General features: G+C 39.6%; 1 protein-coding gene across 17 annotated transcripts in view; it reads left to right on the forward strand.

Moving 5' to 3' along the window:
• Positions 1-15,092, forward strand: part of VAV3 (vav guanine nucleotide exchange factor 3) — a 521,969-nt gene that overhangs the window by 304,984 nt on the left and 201,893 nt on the right. For all 17 annotated transcript variants that reach the window (XR_014261053.1, XR_014261054.1, XM_082451935.1 and 14 more), the window contains exon 20: positions 6,616-6,752. Coding sequence is in view for 15 of the 17 variants with exons in the window: in XM_082451935.1 (XP_082308061.1) it covers positions 6,616-6,752 (137 nt within the window). In the remaining 2 variants the exon portion in view is untranslated. The remainder of the gene's footprint in view (positions 1-6,615; positions 6,753-15,092) is intronic.

A 15,092-nucleotide genomic window follows, 5' to 3' on the forward strand; every position in this document is an offset into this window, starting at 1 on the left:
CTTCTCTAAAGTCAGAAACCATTGTTCCCTGTTGACCTGTATCTGCCTGCTGCTTTCATGTTGTGAGAGCAAATTGAACTGTCTTGTTTCTCATCCTCCACTGAGGGCCGCCCCTTTGGGCAGTCTCCCTTCAATGCTCCTTTTCAGCCACCCGTGTCTCACATGGTCAGCCTATTCATTGCAACCTTGGGATTAATCACCATCCCTGATCCACTCGGGTGTGGTCAGAATAGCAGAATGATGTGGTTTTAGTGATACTGACTTACTGTAGAAAGAACTTCATGTGGCCACTTGTTCACAGAGCCACAGAACTGCATGGGGACGTGTCAGTCACTGAGAGTTCCATAGCTTGTCAAGAATAATTTTTTTTTTTTTGAAGTTGAGGAGCTCAAGCCTCTGTCTTTAGAATACACCAGTGGGAGTTATTATTCTCCTCCTAGAATTTCGTAAATCTTGGGGAGCTGTCAATCTTTCCCCACCTGAAGGAGAGTTCTTCCTCCTCTTTTCCTGCTCCTCAGGATAACACTGCATACCCAGCAGGGATTCAGATGATCCCCAAACACGTATCAGTTGATATCAGGAGACCTCGCTCTGCCACAACCTTGTACCCTGCAGGTTGCAGAGAATGACTGGCCTGTACCCTGGAGGACTGAACTAGGAGGCAAGTCTAAGAGTTTTATAAGGTAGAAACACAGGTGGTTGGACTAGGTGACAGAGCTCTTACCTTGACGTTGTGTAATTGTGTTCTCTTCCTGTCTTTAAAGAAGATCCTGAGATAGCTCAGGCTGTGCTCCTCGGACAGCTCTCCTCCCACCCCTAGGAGTGGTTGTTTTCTAGGGCTCTGACAAATGGCACAAGCTCAGAGAGCTTTGATTTTGTTTAAGATTTTAGGGAAACCTCATTTTTTTGTCACTAAAACATACTTATTCAACAGAGCAGAATGTTAAATTTGCATGGATTTTAAAGTAACACAGGAAATTGTATAGTTCTTTTATAATTGGTAGCCTATAAAATCTTTTTAATAAATAGAAAAAATTTCCAAAAGGAATTATTATGTCTTTCACCCTTGATTCATTAATACTCCAATAGATAGTGCCAAAGAGTGACTAGGCAGTGTTTATAAAGTTGGAGGAAAGTATCTCTGTCTGATGCTTGTTTTTATGTGAGCAGTGACGGTGCTGTTTCCTTCACTTGACTCATCATTGTTTATAAAAGTAAAGTAGGATCCTCTGGGTGAAAATCTTCAAAATCATTGAGTGTTCCCTGTGTGAACAATTAGTTCTTTAGACCAGTTTGTTTTCCACCAATTTGTCTGCTTCTGTTGTAACAGATGGTTTCCATTATAAGGCTCCACGTGTTCCTCCGTGAAGATCAGTAAGTGAAGGAAGGTGCACGGCTTCGCTGGGAAGAGCCCTGGAAGATGTGATGGGCAGGGGAAGCCCAGCATCCCAGTCTGCCTCACTTGCCAGCAGTTCAGTCGACTCAGCCTGATCATCAGACCTGCTGGTTAGATTGTAAACTTGCGTCAGGAAGAGCTGAGATGTTAAAGAGGATCTAGTTGGCAAGAGGCCAGGCAGCACAGTTGTCTCAAATGCAAGTTTGGAAGTGGTGGATGTTGGTCATGGGGCCTGCTGATGTCCCCATGAGGATGTGATTCCCACACCTGTCTAGGATTTGGAAACCACACCTAGGAGACTTACAGAAAAGATAAGATACATTATTTCAGGGTCCTACTGAAGACTTAGCAAAACAATTCCCTGAAATTTTTATTAATAGGCGTATTTGGAAAAAGGTCCCCCTGGACAAGAGCCCATGCCCAATGGTATTACTGTCTTTAGTTCACCTGTCTACTCAGTGCACTATAGGCTCTTTGAGGGCAGGAAGCCTGGCCTTGCTCTGTTCTCAGACCACCATGCCCAGCACTTAGGGAGTGCTTCAGACATTTAAGGAATGAATGAATATGTTATGCTTGTGATCAGTTTCCCAGGATAAACTAACCACATCCTCTGACATCTGGCAAAACTAATTATTTTTTAATGTGGCTGTGTTTAGATTTTAAATTAGGCCTCAGAGGTGAAAGGCCAGTACCATTACTGACAGCTCATTTATCTAGTACACAGCACTCTGCTCTAAGTTATTGCCCCGGGGAAAGCCATTGCATTAGGGCAGTGATATCAGCCTCCTGAATAGATACTAATCTCTATTGTGATGGTCACTCTTCTCAGAAGCCACAGTGGCTGATAACAGGTACAGTAGGCTAAGTTCATTGAGGGTTTATGTGTAAATTATCAGTGAAATAGTTTATATCTAGCAAATTTCCAATAGAACTCTACCTAGAATAAACTCCTTTTTAAAAAGTAAATTTTAAATCATTTCTTGGCATATATCACTCTTAGTGGTATTGAATTCAGATTTGAAAGGAAATCTTGCTTCAGATCCCCTTTTTAAAAACACCTTTGTATTGTTTTAGAAAACGCTAGCATTCCACATAATTTACATTGGCTTCAGTTTTATTTAACGAGAACCCCATGACTATTACTGGAGTATAACCGTCATTTTAATATTGTTGATCCTTCTGTTTGTTAATTCTTCGTGCATAAGGATGACTTGGGGACCTTGTCTGATGCCAAGACTAAGCATAATTGCTAGTGTGAACAAAAGTTAAAGGGCACAATTGTCCACAAGTTATACATTAAGGATATAGTTGGCTGTACATCAGAGCATTTGTTGAAGGGAATAAAACAAGCTGAAATGACTAAACATTTGGCAGGAGATCTAATTTTGTCTCAGCCATTTTAACTATATTCCCTTAGATAAGGATTATTGATTATATAAAGTTTTGGGAACTTCCACAGTTGCTTACCTGTACATGTTGGCATTACATATGATTATTTTGCATTTAATATCTGAAGGTAGTTGCAGTGTAACTTTTCAGATTTTGAAGAGCAGCCTTGTAATTATACCAATATATCCATTATAAATTCAGTTCTGGAGCAGAAAGAAACTAAACAACTATTGGGTCCATGTCTAACCAAGAAGAAAAAAGCAGCTTTCTGGGATGAGTTATGAGTTTATAATATAATGGAATTTACATGTTTTAATCAGTTTTTAGAATAACTTTTAGCTATTTATTTCTGATTGCTCAGCATCAATGAGGGAAACTACAGTTCTGCTTTTGTAGTTTTATACTGTTTTGCATCTCAGAATGCCTTGAAGTATGGATAACCAAAGGAAAATAAGATTTTTTTTTTAAATGAGGAACTAGGAATTTTAAGCCTGAACAAATTTTGAAAGGCTAATCTATAAAAAGGAGAATTGCCTTCTTCAGCATAATTCCAGATGGAAGGAGGCAGGTCAACGGAGAGAAGTTAGAGTTTTGAGTAAGTTTCAGATACAGCTTGTTAATAAACTATATGCAACAATGACAGAGTTGTCATAGGAACGTGTAGTGAATGTTCTGTCCTGGACATTTTTAAACAGAGGTTAAAACCTGTCAGATATTTTATAAGGGGAGAAGAAAACCTACATTAAATCAACACTAAATGGCTATTTGAAATATGAACATCTGTAAATCTCATTTCTTCTCTCTTCTTGATCTCATTTACGAGGTGTGAATGCCTGCTTTGGCAGTAGATTGTGTCAACAATTATACTGATGGCTGAGTGCTGACATGAAGTTTAACCCACTCCCTCTCTTCTTATTTTAATTGCATTTTTATCTCTCAGTTAATGTGATTATGTTCCTATTCTTAGCAATGTCACCGCGTCTTTTTTTTAATAAAAGGAAGGAATATAAAGGGGCCTTTTAGAAAGCAACCATTCATCCCACCAGTACTGTAGAACTTCTACTATATGCAGGTGTCAGAAGCAAGGGGCAGAGTGTCAGAATTCATCCTGTCCCTGTGCCCTTGTTTCATTCCTTTTATCTTTCCATCTCCATAGATAGCCCTGTAGCCCTGACAGGTCATCCTGAAATGAGACGTGCTGACCAATCAGAAATAAATAGCCAAAGATGATCCTAACAAATGACTAAAAGATATAAATTCCATTATAAGTCCATAACTCATCCCACAAAAAAGCATATGAGTCAGATAAACATTGTATTTTGCAAATCACGTATGGCTGAATTCAGGCCAGTAGCAATGTCCTTTTGACTCTTACCTGGGCTCAACCATAATTCTTGGCGAGGGTCACAAAATTTTTGTTTTAGGAATGAGATCAGCAACACACACTATGCTAGTGTGCTACTCAATCAACTTTCCAAAAGAAGCTCATAACCAAGAAGAAAGTAATAGCAGAAAAGATAGAGTCAATGAAAAAAATCAGGAATATATAAGACTATGAAAACCAAGTCCATCATTCTGAAGGTTGCTTAGTCCAAAGTAAATCGTAAGACTAGTTCTTGGGTCTCATTTCTTGACCAAAGTATATTAATATATGTACTACTTTCAGTTTTAAATATCATGATTTTAGTAGGTCTTGTGTTATGGGCATTCTAGTCCAGTAAAAAAAATAAATGAGGCAGCATTGTTCTATACCTGACACTTCATAGCCTTTGTATGTAGCCTGGGCATTCTGTATTTTAATCCCTAATCTATATTTGGCTGGTGAAATGTCATCAAACTTAATTTTTCTTCTTAAATACTCTATGCATTTTCAGTCATTTCTTCTTGAGAATAACTTGGACATATCAGCAATAAGAGAACTACTGTTTCCACCATCTGTCACATGGCACTGCTTCTTTTTCACCCTGTGGGCCTTGTCTACAGAGACAATTGCAGTGAAGGCCAGGGCCCTTCCCACTACTCACCTCGTCCCAGTATTTAAGGTCACGTCAGCTCTTTCAGGTTTAAAAACTCTTCTTTCTTGCCTTCAGCCTTTATCTAAAAATTGACATAAAAACAAAATTATCAAGGGATCCTTCTGAACAAAATGCTTTCCTTGCTATAGCAGTGCTCAGGAAAACTGAGGCTAACTGCAATTCTGGCCCCTCAACATGGGATAACTATCACGCAAACCATCCTCCTTTGAAAAAATTCTGCTTTAGACGGCATCCTCTTCCATATGTTGAACTTCTAAATCCATTTTGGTGTGCATGGGATATTTAGGTTGCATTTTATATTAACAACAGTATCTTAATAAAAACTGTAAAATAAGCTCTTTCTATGCTCCGGGAATTTACAGTGTGTTAAGATTGAGTCTGATAAACACTTGTCTGAGAAGAGTTGTCTTCGAGTGTTGTTTTGGAAAAGACAATAAAGTCTGCTGTTTGGGTAAGGGCGCCGCCACCTTATACCATCTGGTGGGGAAATACTCCATGAGAGATATGGGATCAAAGTCATCCCTCTGGGGTTCTGTGGCACAAGAACTGAAGAAAGGGGAGATGTGGCAGCTCATAACATGTCTTGGCAGTTAACAGCCGTTCAACTGGGGTGAAGGGCACGTTGCATTTCAGCCCTTCTGCCTTCAGATTGACTGGGTTGTTGAGAAAGTGTTGACTAAAACTTTTCAGTTCTGTTTAGTTTATAGCCACACTTGTTTTCTCCCCTCCTGGCATGGTTATTGAAAAATGGATTTTGAGGACTTCATTAAACTGTTTGCTGGAGCATTTCATTTAGATATCGAGGTCCTTTCAAGGTAACTTGGACACCTAGAACTGAATGACTGTCATTCATCCTCCTCTATTTAGTGCAACATTTCCAGCCAATTATAGCTTCACTGTGTTCAATCATTAGAATAAAAATTCTTGAAGTGTAATATGCGATGACTTAAGTGCCTCAACGTGTAACAGATACCCTGTTTATGAGCGATCTGTCTCGTAGGCAGGAGCAGTTTTTCCACCTCCAGATGAAAAGGTGACTGTGAGGTGGTCCATTTGTGAGCAGTGCCGATGCAGTCAGGCCCGGGTGCAGTTGAAGCTGCCGTTCGCAAAAATGAAATACTGACCTGAGGCCTTCATTGCCCATTCCAAGAAATACAGCAAAAAGGCCTGGATCTGTATTTCAAGTCTTGTTGATACTATTGGCTTAGACATGTTCCTGTTATTGGGTCTCTTTTGCAAGCCTAAATTTGAGCCTGAAGAATTTCTCCATATAAATGTCTTAAGTATTGCAGTGGCACATCCATCACCTCTTTGCTTTTGAATTACAAAGATAACCTTAAGATATGAGCCTTATACTGGGCAACGTGATACGTACACAGAAAGGGTGAGCCTCCTTAGTGATGAAATCAGCCAATGCCCAAGAGGAAAATAATAGGCAGAAAGGATAGAGAGGATGAAAAAATTGATTCTTTTCCATTAAACTGTACGTGACGTGTTTTTTATGAAGCAGGCGTCAGCTGAAAGAAATACTTGTTCAACTAAAAAGAGATTGATGGTGAGGGAGAGGAAAAGAATGTAAGGAATCAGGGGATAAATATGTGTCTTATTCCATAACCATCTCCAATAATGAGAAAGTTGAAAAGCATTCCATTGTGGTTACCTCAAATGTTTCCTTGGACTTGGTGCTCTTAAAACTCTTTAATGTTAATAATAGCTTTGGTTTTTTTAAAAGTGCATTTGGACTTCACATTTTATAATTTTCTCAATTCTAAGAGTTGTGTTGCTTATTTTCAGGTTTACCAAAGATGCAGGCCATTAGGAACTATACTGGAATGCCAGCCCCCGCTCTTCATGAAGGACCCCCGTTACACATCCAGGCAGGGGATACAGTTGAACTTCTGAGAGGAGATGCACACAGTCTGTTTTGGCAGGTACTATCCACATTACAGTTTTTTAGATTTAACGGATGATTTATTGCCACTTGGAGAATAAAACTCTTATCTTTAGAAACTGATTGTATGCTTTCAGCTTCAGAAATTTTACATGATGTGAGGAAAAATTTTCTTTATTCACCACTCTCGAATTTACCAATGCTAAAGTGGCAATGAGTGTTAGAACACTAAAGAAAATAGTATCTGTGCTATGAATCAGAATTACCATTTATATTAAGAATTCGTACTTTGACAGAGCATTTTTTCCACAAGTAGGACCTTGGGTATCATCTAATTCACATGGCTTTCACATATTAGCACTTCACTTCAGAGGAACTACCTTACTAGCTTGCCAGTGGCCATTTCTGGCCATATTTCATTTGTGCCTACTCACAGTAATACCTGAAGCTATTAGAGGTACCATGGGCATTATTTATGAAATAAATAAAATGTGAAAAGTAAGTGAGTATGTTGATGTTTGCTGGTGATGAAATCTCTCTTATCCAGTTAGCCTGCTTTGGTTCAAGGGTTTTGTTAACTGAGGTAAATATGGTATAGTGTTAAGATTTGATAGAGCTTGATGGTAGAACATTGCTGTTCATTAAATTATTCTGTATTTTCATGTATATGTTAGAAATACTTCCCAACATCTTAAAGAAAGAGTGTTAAAAGTGTTGTATGTTGAGGAAGAAAAGGGTGGGATCAAGAGAAAGCTTAGCACATGAGTGAAATTTTCTAGGGGTGAAGAGACCAGAAAAGGACTGTTAGATAATAATCCATTGAGCACATGTGTAAATGATAGCTATTTTGTTTGTACAAAACTATCTTATTGTCTGCCATCTTGGTATAGAAGAATGCCCCTAAGTTGGACATTTAGCTCCAACCTCATTTCAGTTTCTGTAGCCAGTGGCTTTTCCAGAGCTCCACCATCCTTCTTAAGTATCCTACTCTTCTCATACCTCATTCTTCCCAAAAAAAGGAAGAGAGAGAATGACAGACTTAAATTCTACTAACTCTTCCATCCACTCCTGCATCTCCCAGCCCAACCACAAAACACACCTTGTGTACGCATAAGAGTCCTCTTATTCAAGGCTTACCTTTTGCTTGGAGTTTTCCATCCCACATTTCATCAGTTGGCTCTTGACCCCTACATTTTCAATTTCATTCTCTCCACTGGCTCCTTTTCTATAGCTTATAAATATGCTCAAGCTCCTCCTATCTTAAAACACATATAACTCAACATGTTGTCTAGTTATGTCAGTCTCCTGCTCCCTCACTTCCTCTCATCCTCTCCCTCTCCCGTTCCCATAGCTGAACTTCTTGAGAGAGTAGTCTGTACTCAGTCTCTGCCTCCTTATCTCCTATTCGTAATGCAGTCTCCTGCAGAAACTACTCCTACTTGGATTACTAATACCACTTTAAAAAAAATAACAACAACTTTGAGATATATAATCAAGTACACATACTTAAAGTGCAGTTGAATTTGATAAGTTTTGTCAAATGTATATATAAGTGAAAGCACTGTTACAGTCAAGATGATAAAATCAGCCCCCAAAGTTTTTGTGTGCCCCTTTGTAATCTCCCTCCTGCCTCTGCTTCTTGCCCTTCCCCAACCCCCAGCCAACCGTGGTTCTGCTTTCACACTATGAATTTGCATTTTTCAGAATTTTATGTAGTACATCATATAGTATGTATTCTTTTTTGTATGGCTTCTTTCACTTAACGTAACTATCTCAAGATTAAAACGTGTTACTTTGTGTAACAATAGTTCTATCATTTATTTTTAAACTGCTTTATTGAGGTATGATTAACATACAAAAAGCTGTACATACTTAATGCATACAGCTTGATGAGTTTGGAGAAACTATCGCCACAATTTATGCCATAAACATACCCATCACTTCTAAAAGTTTCCTCCTATCCTCTTTATTTTTTATTTTATATTTTGTGATTAACAACATTCAACATTAAGACCTACCCTATTAGCAAATTTTTAAGTATATAGTACAGTATTACTAACTATAAACTCTGTGCTGTACAGTAGAACTCTAGCAGTTATCCGTCTTGCATAACTAAAACTTGTACCCTTGACTACTCCCTCCCCATTTCCCCCTTCCCCCATTCTTTGGCCACCCCTGTTCTACTCTCTGCTTCTATGAGTTTGACTATTTTAGATTCCTCATATAAGTACAGGAAAGACTTGGAAGCAACCTAAATATCCATCAATGGATGAATGAGTAAATTAAGAAAATGTGGTATATAATGGAATACTATTCAGACTTTGAAAAGAAGGAAATCCTCCCATTTGCAAAAACATGGAAGAACTTGGGCGACATAATACTAAGGGAAAGAAGTTCTTTCTTTTTATTGCTGATTATTATTCCAGGTATGGGTTTAGTACAGTTTATCCAGTAGCCTATTGAGGGGCTTTCAGGTTATTACTGTTTTGGGCTGTAAAAAATAAGCCGCTATGGGGAAGACCTTCAAGATGGCGGAGGGGTTAGAGGTGGAGATCACCTTCCTCCCCACAAATACATGAAAAATACATCTACATGTGGAACAACTCCTACAGAACACCTTATGAACGCTGGCAGAAGACCTCAGACTTCCCAAAAGGCAAGGAACTCCACACGTACCTGGGTAGGGCAAAAGAAAAAAGAAAAAACAGAGGCAAAAGAATAGGGATGGGACCTGCACCTCGGGGAGGGAGCTGTGAAGGAGGAAAGGTTTCCACACACTAGGAAGCCCCTTCGCGGGCGGAGACTGCGGGTGGCGGGGGGGAAGCTTCGGAGCCATGGAGGAGAGCGCAGCCACAGGGGTGCAGAGGGCAAAGCGGAGAGATTCCCGCACAGAGGATCGGTGCCAAGCAGCACTCACCAGCCCGAGAGGCTTGTCTGCTCACCCGCCGGGGCGGGCGGTGGCTGGGAGCTGAGGCTCGGGCTTTGGTCGGATCCCAGGGAGAGGACTGGGGTTGGCTGCGTGAACACAGCCTGAAGGGGTCAGTGTGCCACAGCTAACTGGGAGAGAGACCGGGAAAAAGTCTGGAACTGCCTAAGAGGCAAAAGACCATTGTTTTGGGGTGTGCGAGGAGAGGGGATTCAGAGCGCCGCCTAAACGAGCTCCAGAGACGGGTGTGAGCCGCGGCTATCAGCTCGGACCCCAGAGATGGGCATGAGACGCTAAGGCTGCTGCTGCTGCAGCCACCAAGAAGCCTGTGTGCAAGCACAGGTCACTCTCCACACCGCCCCTCCCGGGAACCTGTGCAGCCCGCAACTACCAGGGTCCTGTGATCCAGGGACGACTTACCCAGGAGAACACACAGCATGCCTCAGGCTGTGGCAACGTCACACCGGCCTCTGCCGCTGCAGGCTCGCCCCGCATTCTGTACTCCTCCCTCTCCCCAGCCTGAGTGAGCCAGAGCCCCCTAATCAGCCGCTCCTTAAACCCCCTCCTGTCTGGGCAAAGAAAAGACGCCAGAGGATGACCTATATGCAGAGGCGGGGCCAGATTCAAAGCTGAACCCCGGGAGCTGTGTGAACAAAGAAAAGAAAGGGAAATTTCTCCCCACAGCCTTAGGAGCAGCTGATTAAATCTCCACAATCAACTTGATGTACCCTGCATCTGTGGAATACCTGAATAGATAATGAATCATCCCAAAATTGAGGTGGTGGACTTTGGGAGCAACTGTAGACTTGGGGTTTGCTGTATGCGACTGACTAGTTTCTGATTTTTATGTTTATCTTAGTATAGTTTTTAGCTCCTGTTATCATTGCAGGATTTGTTTATTGGTTTGGTTGCTCTCCTCTTTTTTTATTTTTTCATTTTAATAATACTTTTTTATTTTTATCTTAATAACTATTTTATTTTATTATTTTTTGCTTTCTTTCTTTTTTTTCTCCATTTTCTTCTGAGCCGTGTGGCTGACAGAATCTTGGTGCTCCGGCCAGGTGTCAGGCCTGAGCCTCTGAGGTGTGAGAGCTGAGTTCAGGACATTGGTTCACCAGAAACCTCCTGGCCTCACATAACATCAATCAGCGAGAGCTCTCCCAGAGATATCCGTCTCAACACTAAGACCCAGCTCCACTCAATGACTAGCAAGCTCAAGTGCTGGACACCCCATGCCAAACAACTAGCAAGACAGGAACACAACTCCACCCATTAACAGAGAGGCTGCCTAAAATCATAATAAGTTCACAGACACCCCAAAACACACCACTGGATGTGGTCCTGCCCACCAGAAAGACAAGATCCAGCCTCATCCACCAGAAAACAGGCACCAGTCCCCTCCACCAGGAAGCCTACACAACCTGCTGAACCTACCTTACCCACTGTGGGCAGACACCAAAAACAACGGGAAGTACGAACCTGCAGCCTGTGAAAAGGAGACCCCAAACACAGTAAGTTAAGCAAAATGAGAAGACAGAGAAATACGCAGCAGATGAAGGAGCAAGGTAAAAACCCATCAGACCAAACAAATGAAGAGGAAATAGGCAGTCTACCTGAAAAAGAATTCACAGTACTGATAGTAAAGATGATCCAAAATCTTGGAAACAGAATGGAGAAAATACAAGAAACGTTTAACAAGGACCTAGAAGAAATATAGAGCAAACAAACAATGATGAACAGCACAATAAATGAAATTAAAAATTCTCTAGAAGGAATCAATAGCAGAAGAAATGAGGCCGAACAACGGATAAGTGACCTGGAAGATAGAATAGTGGAAATAACTACCGCAGAGCAGAATAAAGAAAAAAGAATGAAAAGAATTGAGGACAGTCTCAGAGACCGCTGGGACAACATTAAACGCACCAACATTTGAATTATAGGGGTCCCAGAAGAAGAAGAGAAAAAGAAAGGGACTGAGAAAGTATTTAAAGAAATTATAGTTGAAAACTTCCCTAATATGGGAAAGGAAACAGTCAATCAAGTCCAGGAAGCACAGAGGGTTCCACACAGAATAAATCCAAAGAGAAACACACCAAGACACATTAATCAAACTATCAAAAATTGAATACAAAGAAAAAATATTAAAAGCAGCAAGGGAAAAATAACATACAAGGGAATCCCCATAAGGTTAACAGCTAATCTTTCAGCAGAAACTCTGCAAGCCAGAAGGGAGTGACAGGACGTATTTAAAGTGATGAAAGAGAAAAACCTACAACCAAGATTACTCTAACCAGCAAGGATCTCATTCAGATTTGAGAGAGAAATTAAAACCTTTACAGAGAAGCAAAAGCTAAGAGAATTCAGCACCACCAAACCAGCTTTACAACAAATACTAAATGAAATTCTCTAGGCAGGAAACAAAAGAGAAGGAAAAGGCCTACGAAAACAAACCCAAAACAATTGAGAAAATGGTAATAGGAACATACATATTGATAATTACCTTAAATGTAAATGGATTAAATGCTCCAAGCAAAAGACATAGACTGGCTGAATGGATCGAAAAACAAGACCCGTATATATGCTGTCTACAACAGACCCACTTCAGACCTAGGGACACATACAGACTGAAAGGGAGGGGATGGAAAAAGATATTCCATGCAAATGGAAATCAAAAGAAAACAGGAGTAGCAATTTTCATATCAGACAAAATAGACTTTAAAATAAAAACTATTACAAGAGACCAAGAAGGACACTACATAATGATCAAGGGATCAATCCAAGAAGAAGATATAACAATTGTAAATATTTATGCACCCAACACAGGAGCACCTCAATACATAAGGCAAATACTAACAGCCATAAAAGGGGAAATCAACAATAACACAAACATAGTAGGGGACTTTAACACCCCACTTTCACCAATGGACAGATCATCCAAAATGAAAATAAATAAGGAAACACACGCTTTAAATGATACATTAAACAAGATGGACTTCATTGATATTTATAGGACATTCCATCCAAAAACAACAGAATACACTTTCTTCTCAAGTGCTCATGGAACATTCTCCAGGATAGATCATATCTTGGGTCGCAAATCAAGCCTTGGTAAATTTAAGAAAATTGAAATCGTATCAAGTATCTTTTCCGACCACAACGCTATGAGACTAGATATCAATTACAGGAAAAAAAACTGTAAAAATACAAGCACATGGAGGCTAAACAATACACTACTAAATACACAAGAAATCACTGAAGAAATCAAAGAATACCTAGAAACAAATGACCACGAAAACACGATGACCCAAAACCTATGGGATGCAACAAAAGCAGTTCTAACAGGGAAGTTTATAGCAATAGAGTCCTACCTCAAGAAATAAGAAAAATCTCAAACAATTCAACCTTACACCTAAAGCAATTAGAGAAAGAAGAACAAAAATGCGCCAAAGTTAGCAGAAGGAAAGAAATCATAAAGATCAGATCAGAAATAAATGAAAAAGAAATGAAGGAAACAATAGCAAAGATCAATAAAACTAAAAGCTGGTTCTTTGAGAAGATAAACAAAATTGATAAACCATTAGTCAGACTCATCAAGAAAAAAAGGGAGAAGACTCAAATCAATAGAATTAGAAAATGAAAAAGGAGAAGTAACAACTGATGCTGCAGAAATACAAAGGATCATGAGCGATTACTACAAGCAACTATATGCCAGTAAAATGGACAACCTGGAAAAAATGGACAAATTCTTAGAAAAGCACAACCTTCTGAGACTGAACCAGGAAGAAATAGAAAATATAAACAGACCATTCACAAGCACTGAAATTGAAACTGTGATTAAAAGTCTTCCAACAAACAAAAGCCCAGGACCAGATAGCTTCACAGGTGAATTCTATCAGAGATTTAGAAAAGAGCTAACACCTATCCTTCTCAAACTCTTCCAAAATATACCAGAGGGAGGAACACTCCCACACTCATTCTATGAGGCCACCATCACCCTGATACCAAAACCAGACAAAGATGTCACAAAAAAAGAAAACTACAGGCCAATATCACTGATGAACATAGATGCAAAAATCCTCAGCAAAATACTAGCAAACAGAATCCAACAGCACATTAAAAGGATCATATACCGTGATCAAGTGGGGTTTATCCCAGGAATGCAAGGATTCTTCAATATATGCAAATCAATCAATGTGATACACCATATTAACAAATTGGAGAATAAAAACCATATGATCATCTCAATAGATGCAGAAAAAGCTTTTGACAAAATTCAACACGAATTTATGATAAAAACTCTCCAGAAAGTAGGCATAGAGGGAACTTACCTCAACATAGTAAAGGCCATATATGACAAAACCACAGCCAACATCGTTCTCAGCGGTGAAAAACTGAAACCGTTTCCACTAAAATCAGGAACAAGACAAGATTGCCCACTCTCACCACTATTATTCAACATAGTTTGGGAAATTTTAGCCACAGCATTCAGGGAAGAAAAAGAAATAAAAGGAATACAAATCAGAAAAGAAGAAGTAAAACTGTCACTGTTTGCAGATGACATGATACTATACATAGAGAATCCTAAAGATGCTGCCAGAAAACTACTAGAGCTAATCAATGAATTTGGTAAAGTAGCAGGATACAAAATGAATGCACAGAAATCACTTGCATTCCCATACACTAATGATGAAAAATCTGAAAGAGAAATTAAGGAAATACTCCCATTTACCACTGCAACAAAAAGAATAAAATACCTAGGAATAAACCTACCTAAGGAGACAAAAGACCTGTATGCAGAAAACTATAAGACACTGATGAAAGAAATTAAAGATGATACAAACAGGTGGAGAGATATACCATGTTCCTGGATTGGAAGAATCAACATTGTGAAAATGACTCTACTACCCGAAGCAATCTATAGATTCAATGCAATCCCTCTCAAACTGCCAATGCCATTTTTCACAGAACTAGAACAAAAAATTTCACAATTTGTATGGAAACACAAAAGGCCCCGAATAGCCAAAGCAATCTTGAGAAAGAAAAACGGAGCTGGAGGAATCAGGCTACCTAACTTCAGACTCTACTACAAAGCTACAGTAATCAGGACAGTATGGTACTGGCACAAAAACAGCAATATAGATCAGTGGAACAGGACAGAAAGCCCAGAGATAAACCCACACACATATGGTCACCTTATCTTTGATAAGGGAGGCAAGAATATACAGTGGAGAAAAGACAGCCACTTCAATAAGTGGTGCTGGGAAAACTGGACAGCTACATGTATAAGTATGAAATTAGAACACTCCCTAACACCATACACAAAAATAAACTCCAAATGGATTAAAGACCTAAATGTAAGGGCAGACACTATAAAACTCTTAGAGGAAAACATAGGCAGAACACTCTGTGACATAAATCACAGCAAGATCCTTTTTGACCCACCTCCTAGAGAAA

The sequence above is a fragment of the Balaenoptera physalus genome (genome assembly GCF_965194825.1).
Source record: "Balaenoptera physalus genome assembly, chromosome: 1".
NCBI lineage: Eukaryota > Metazoa > Chordata > Mammalia > Artiodactyla > Balaenopteridae > Balaenoptera > Balaenoptera physalus.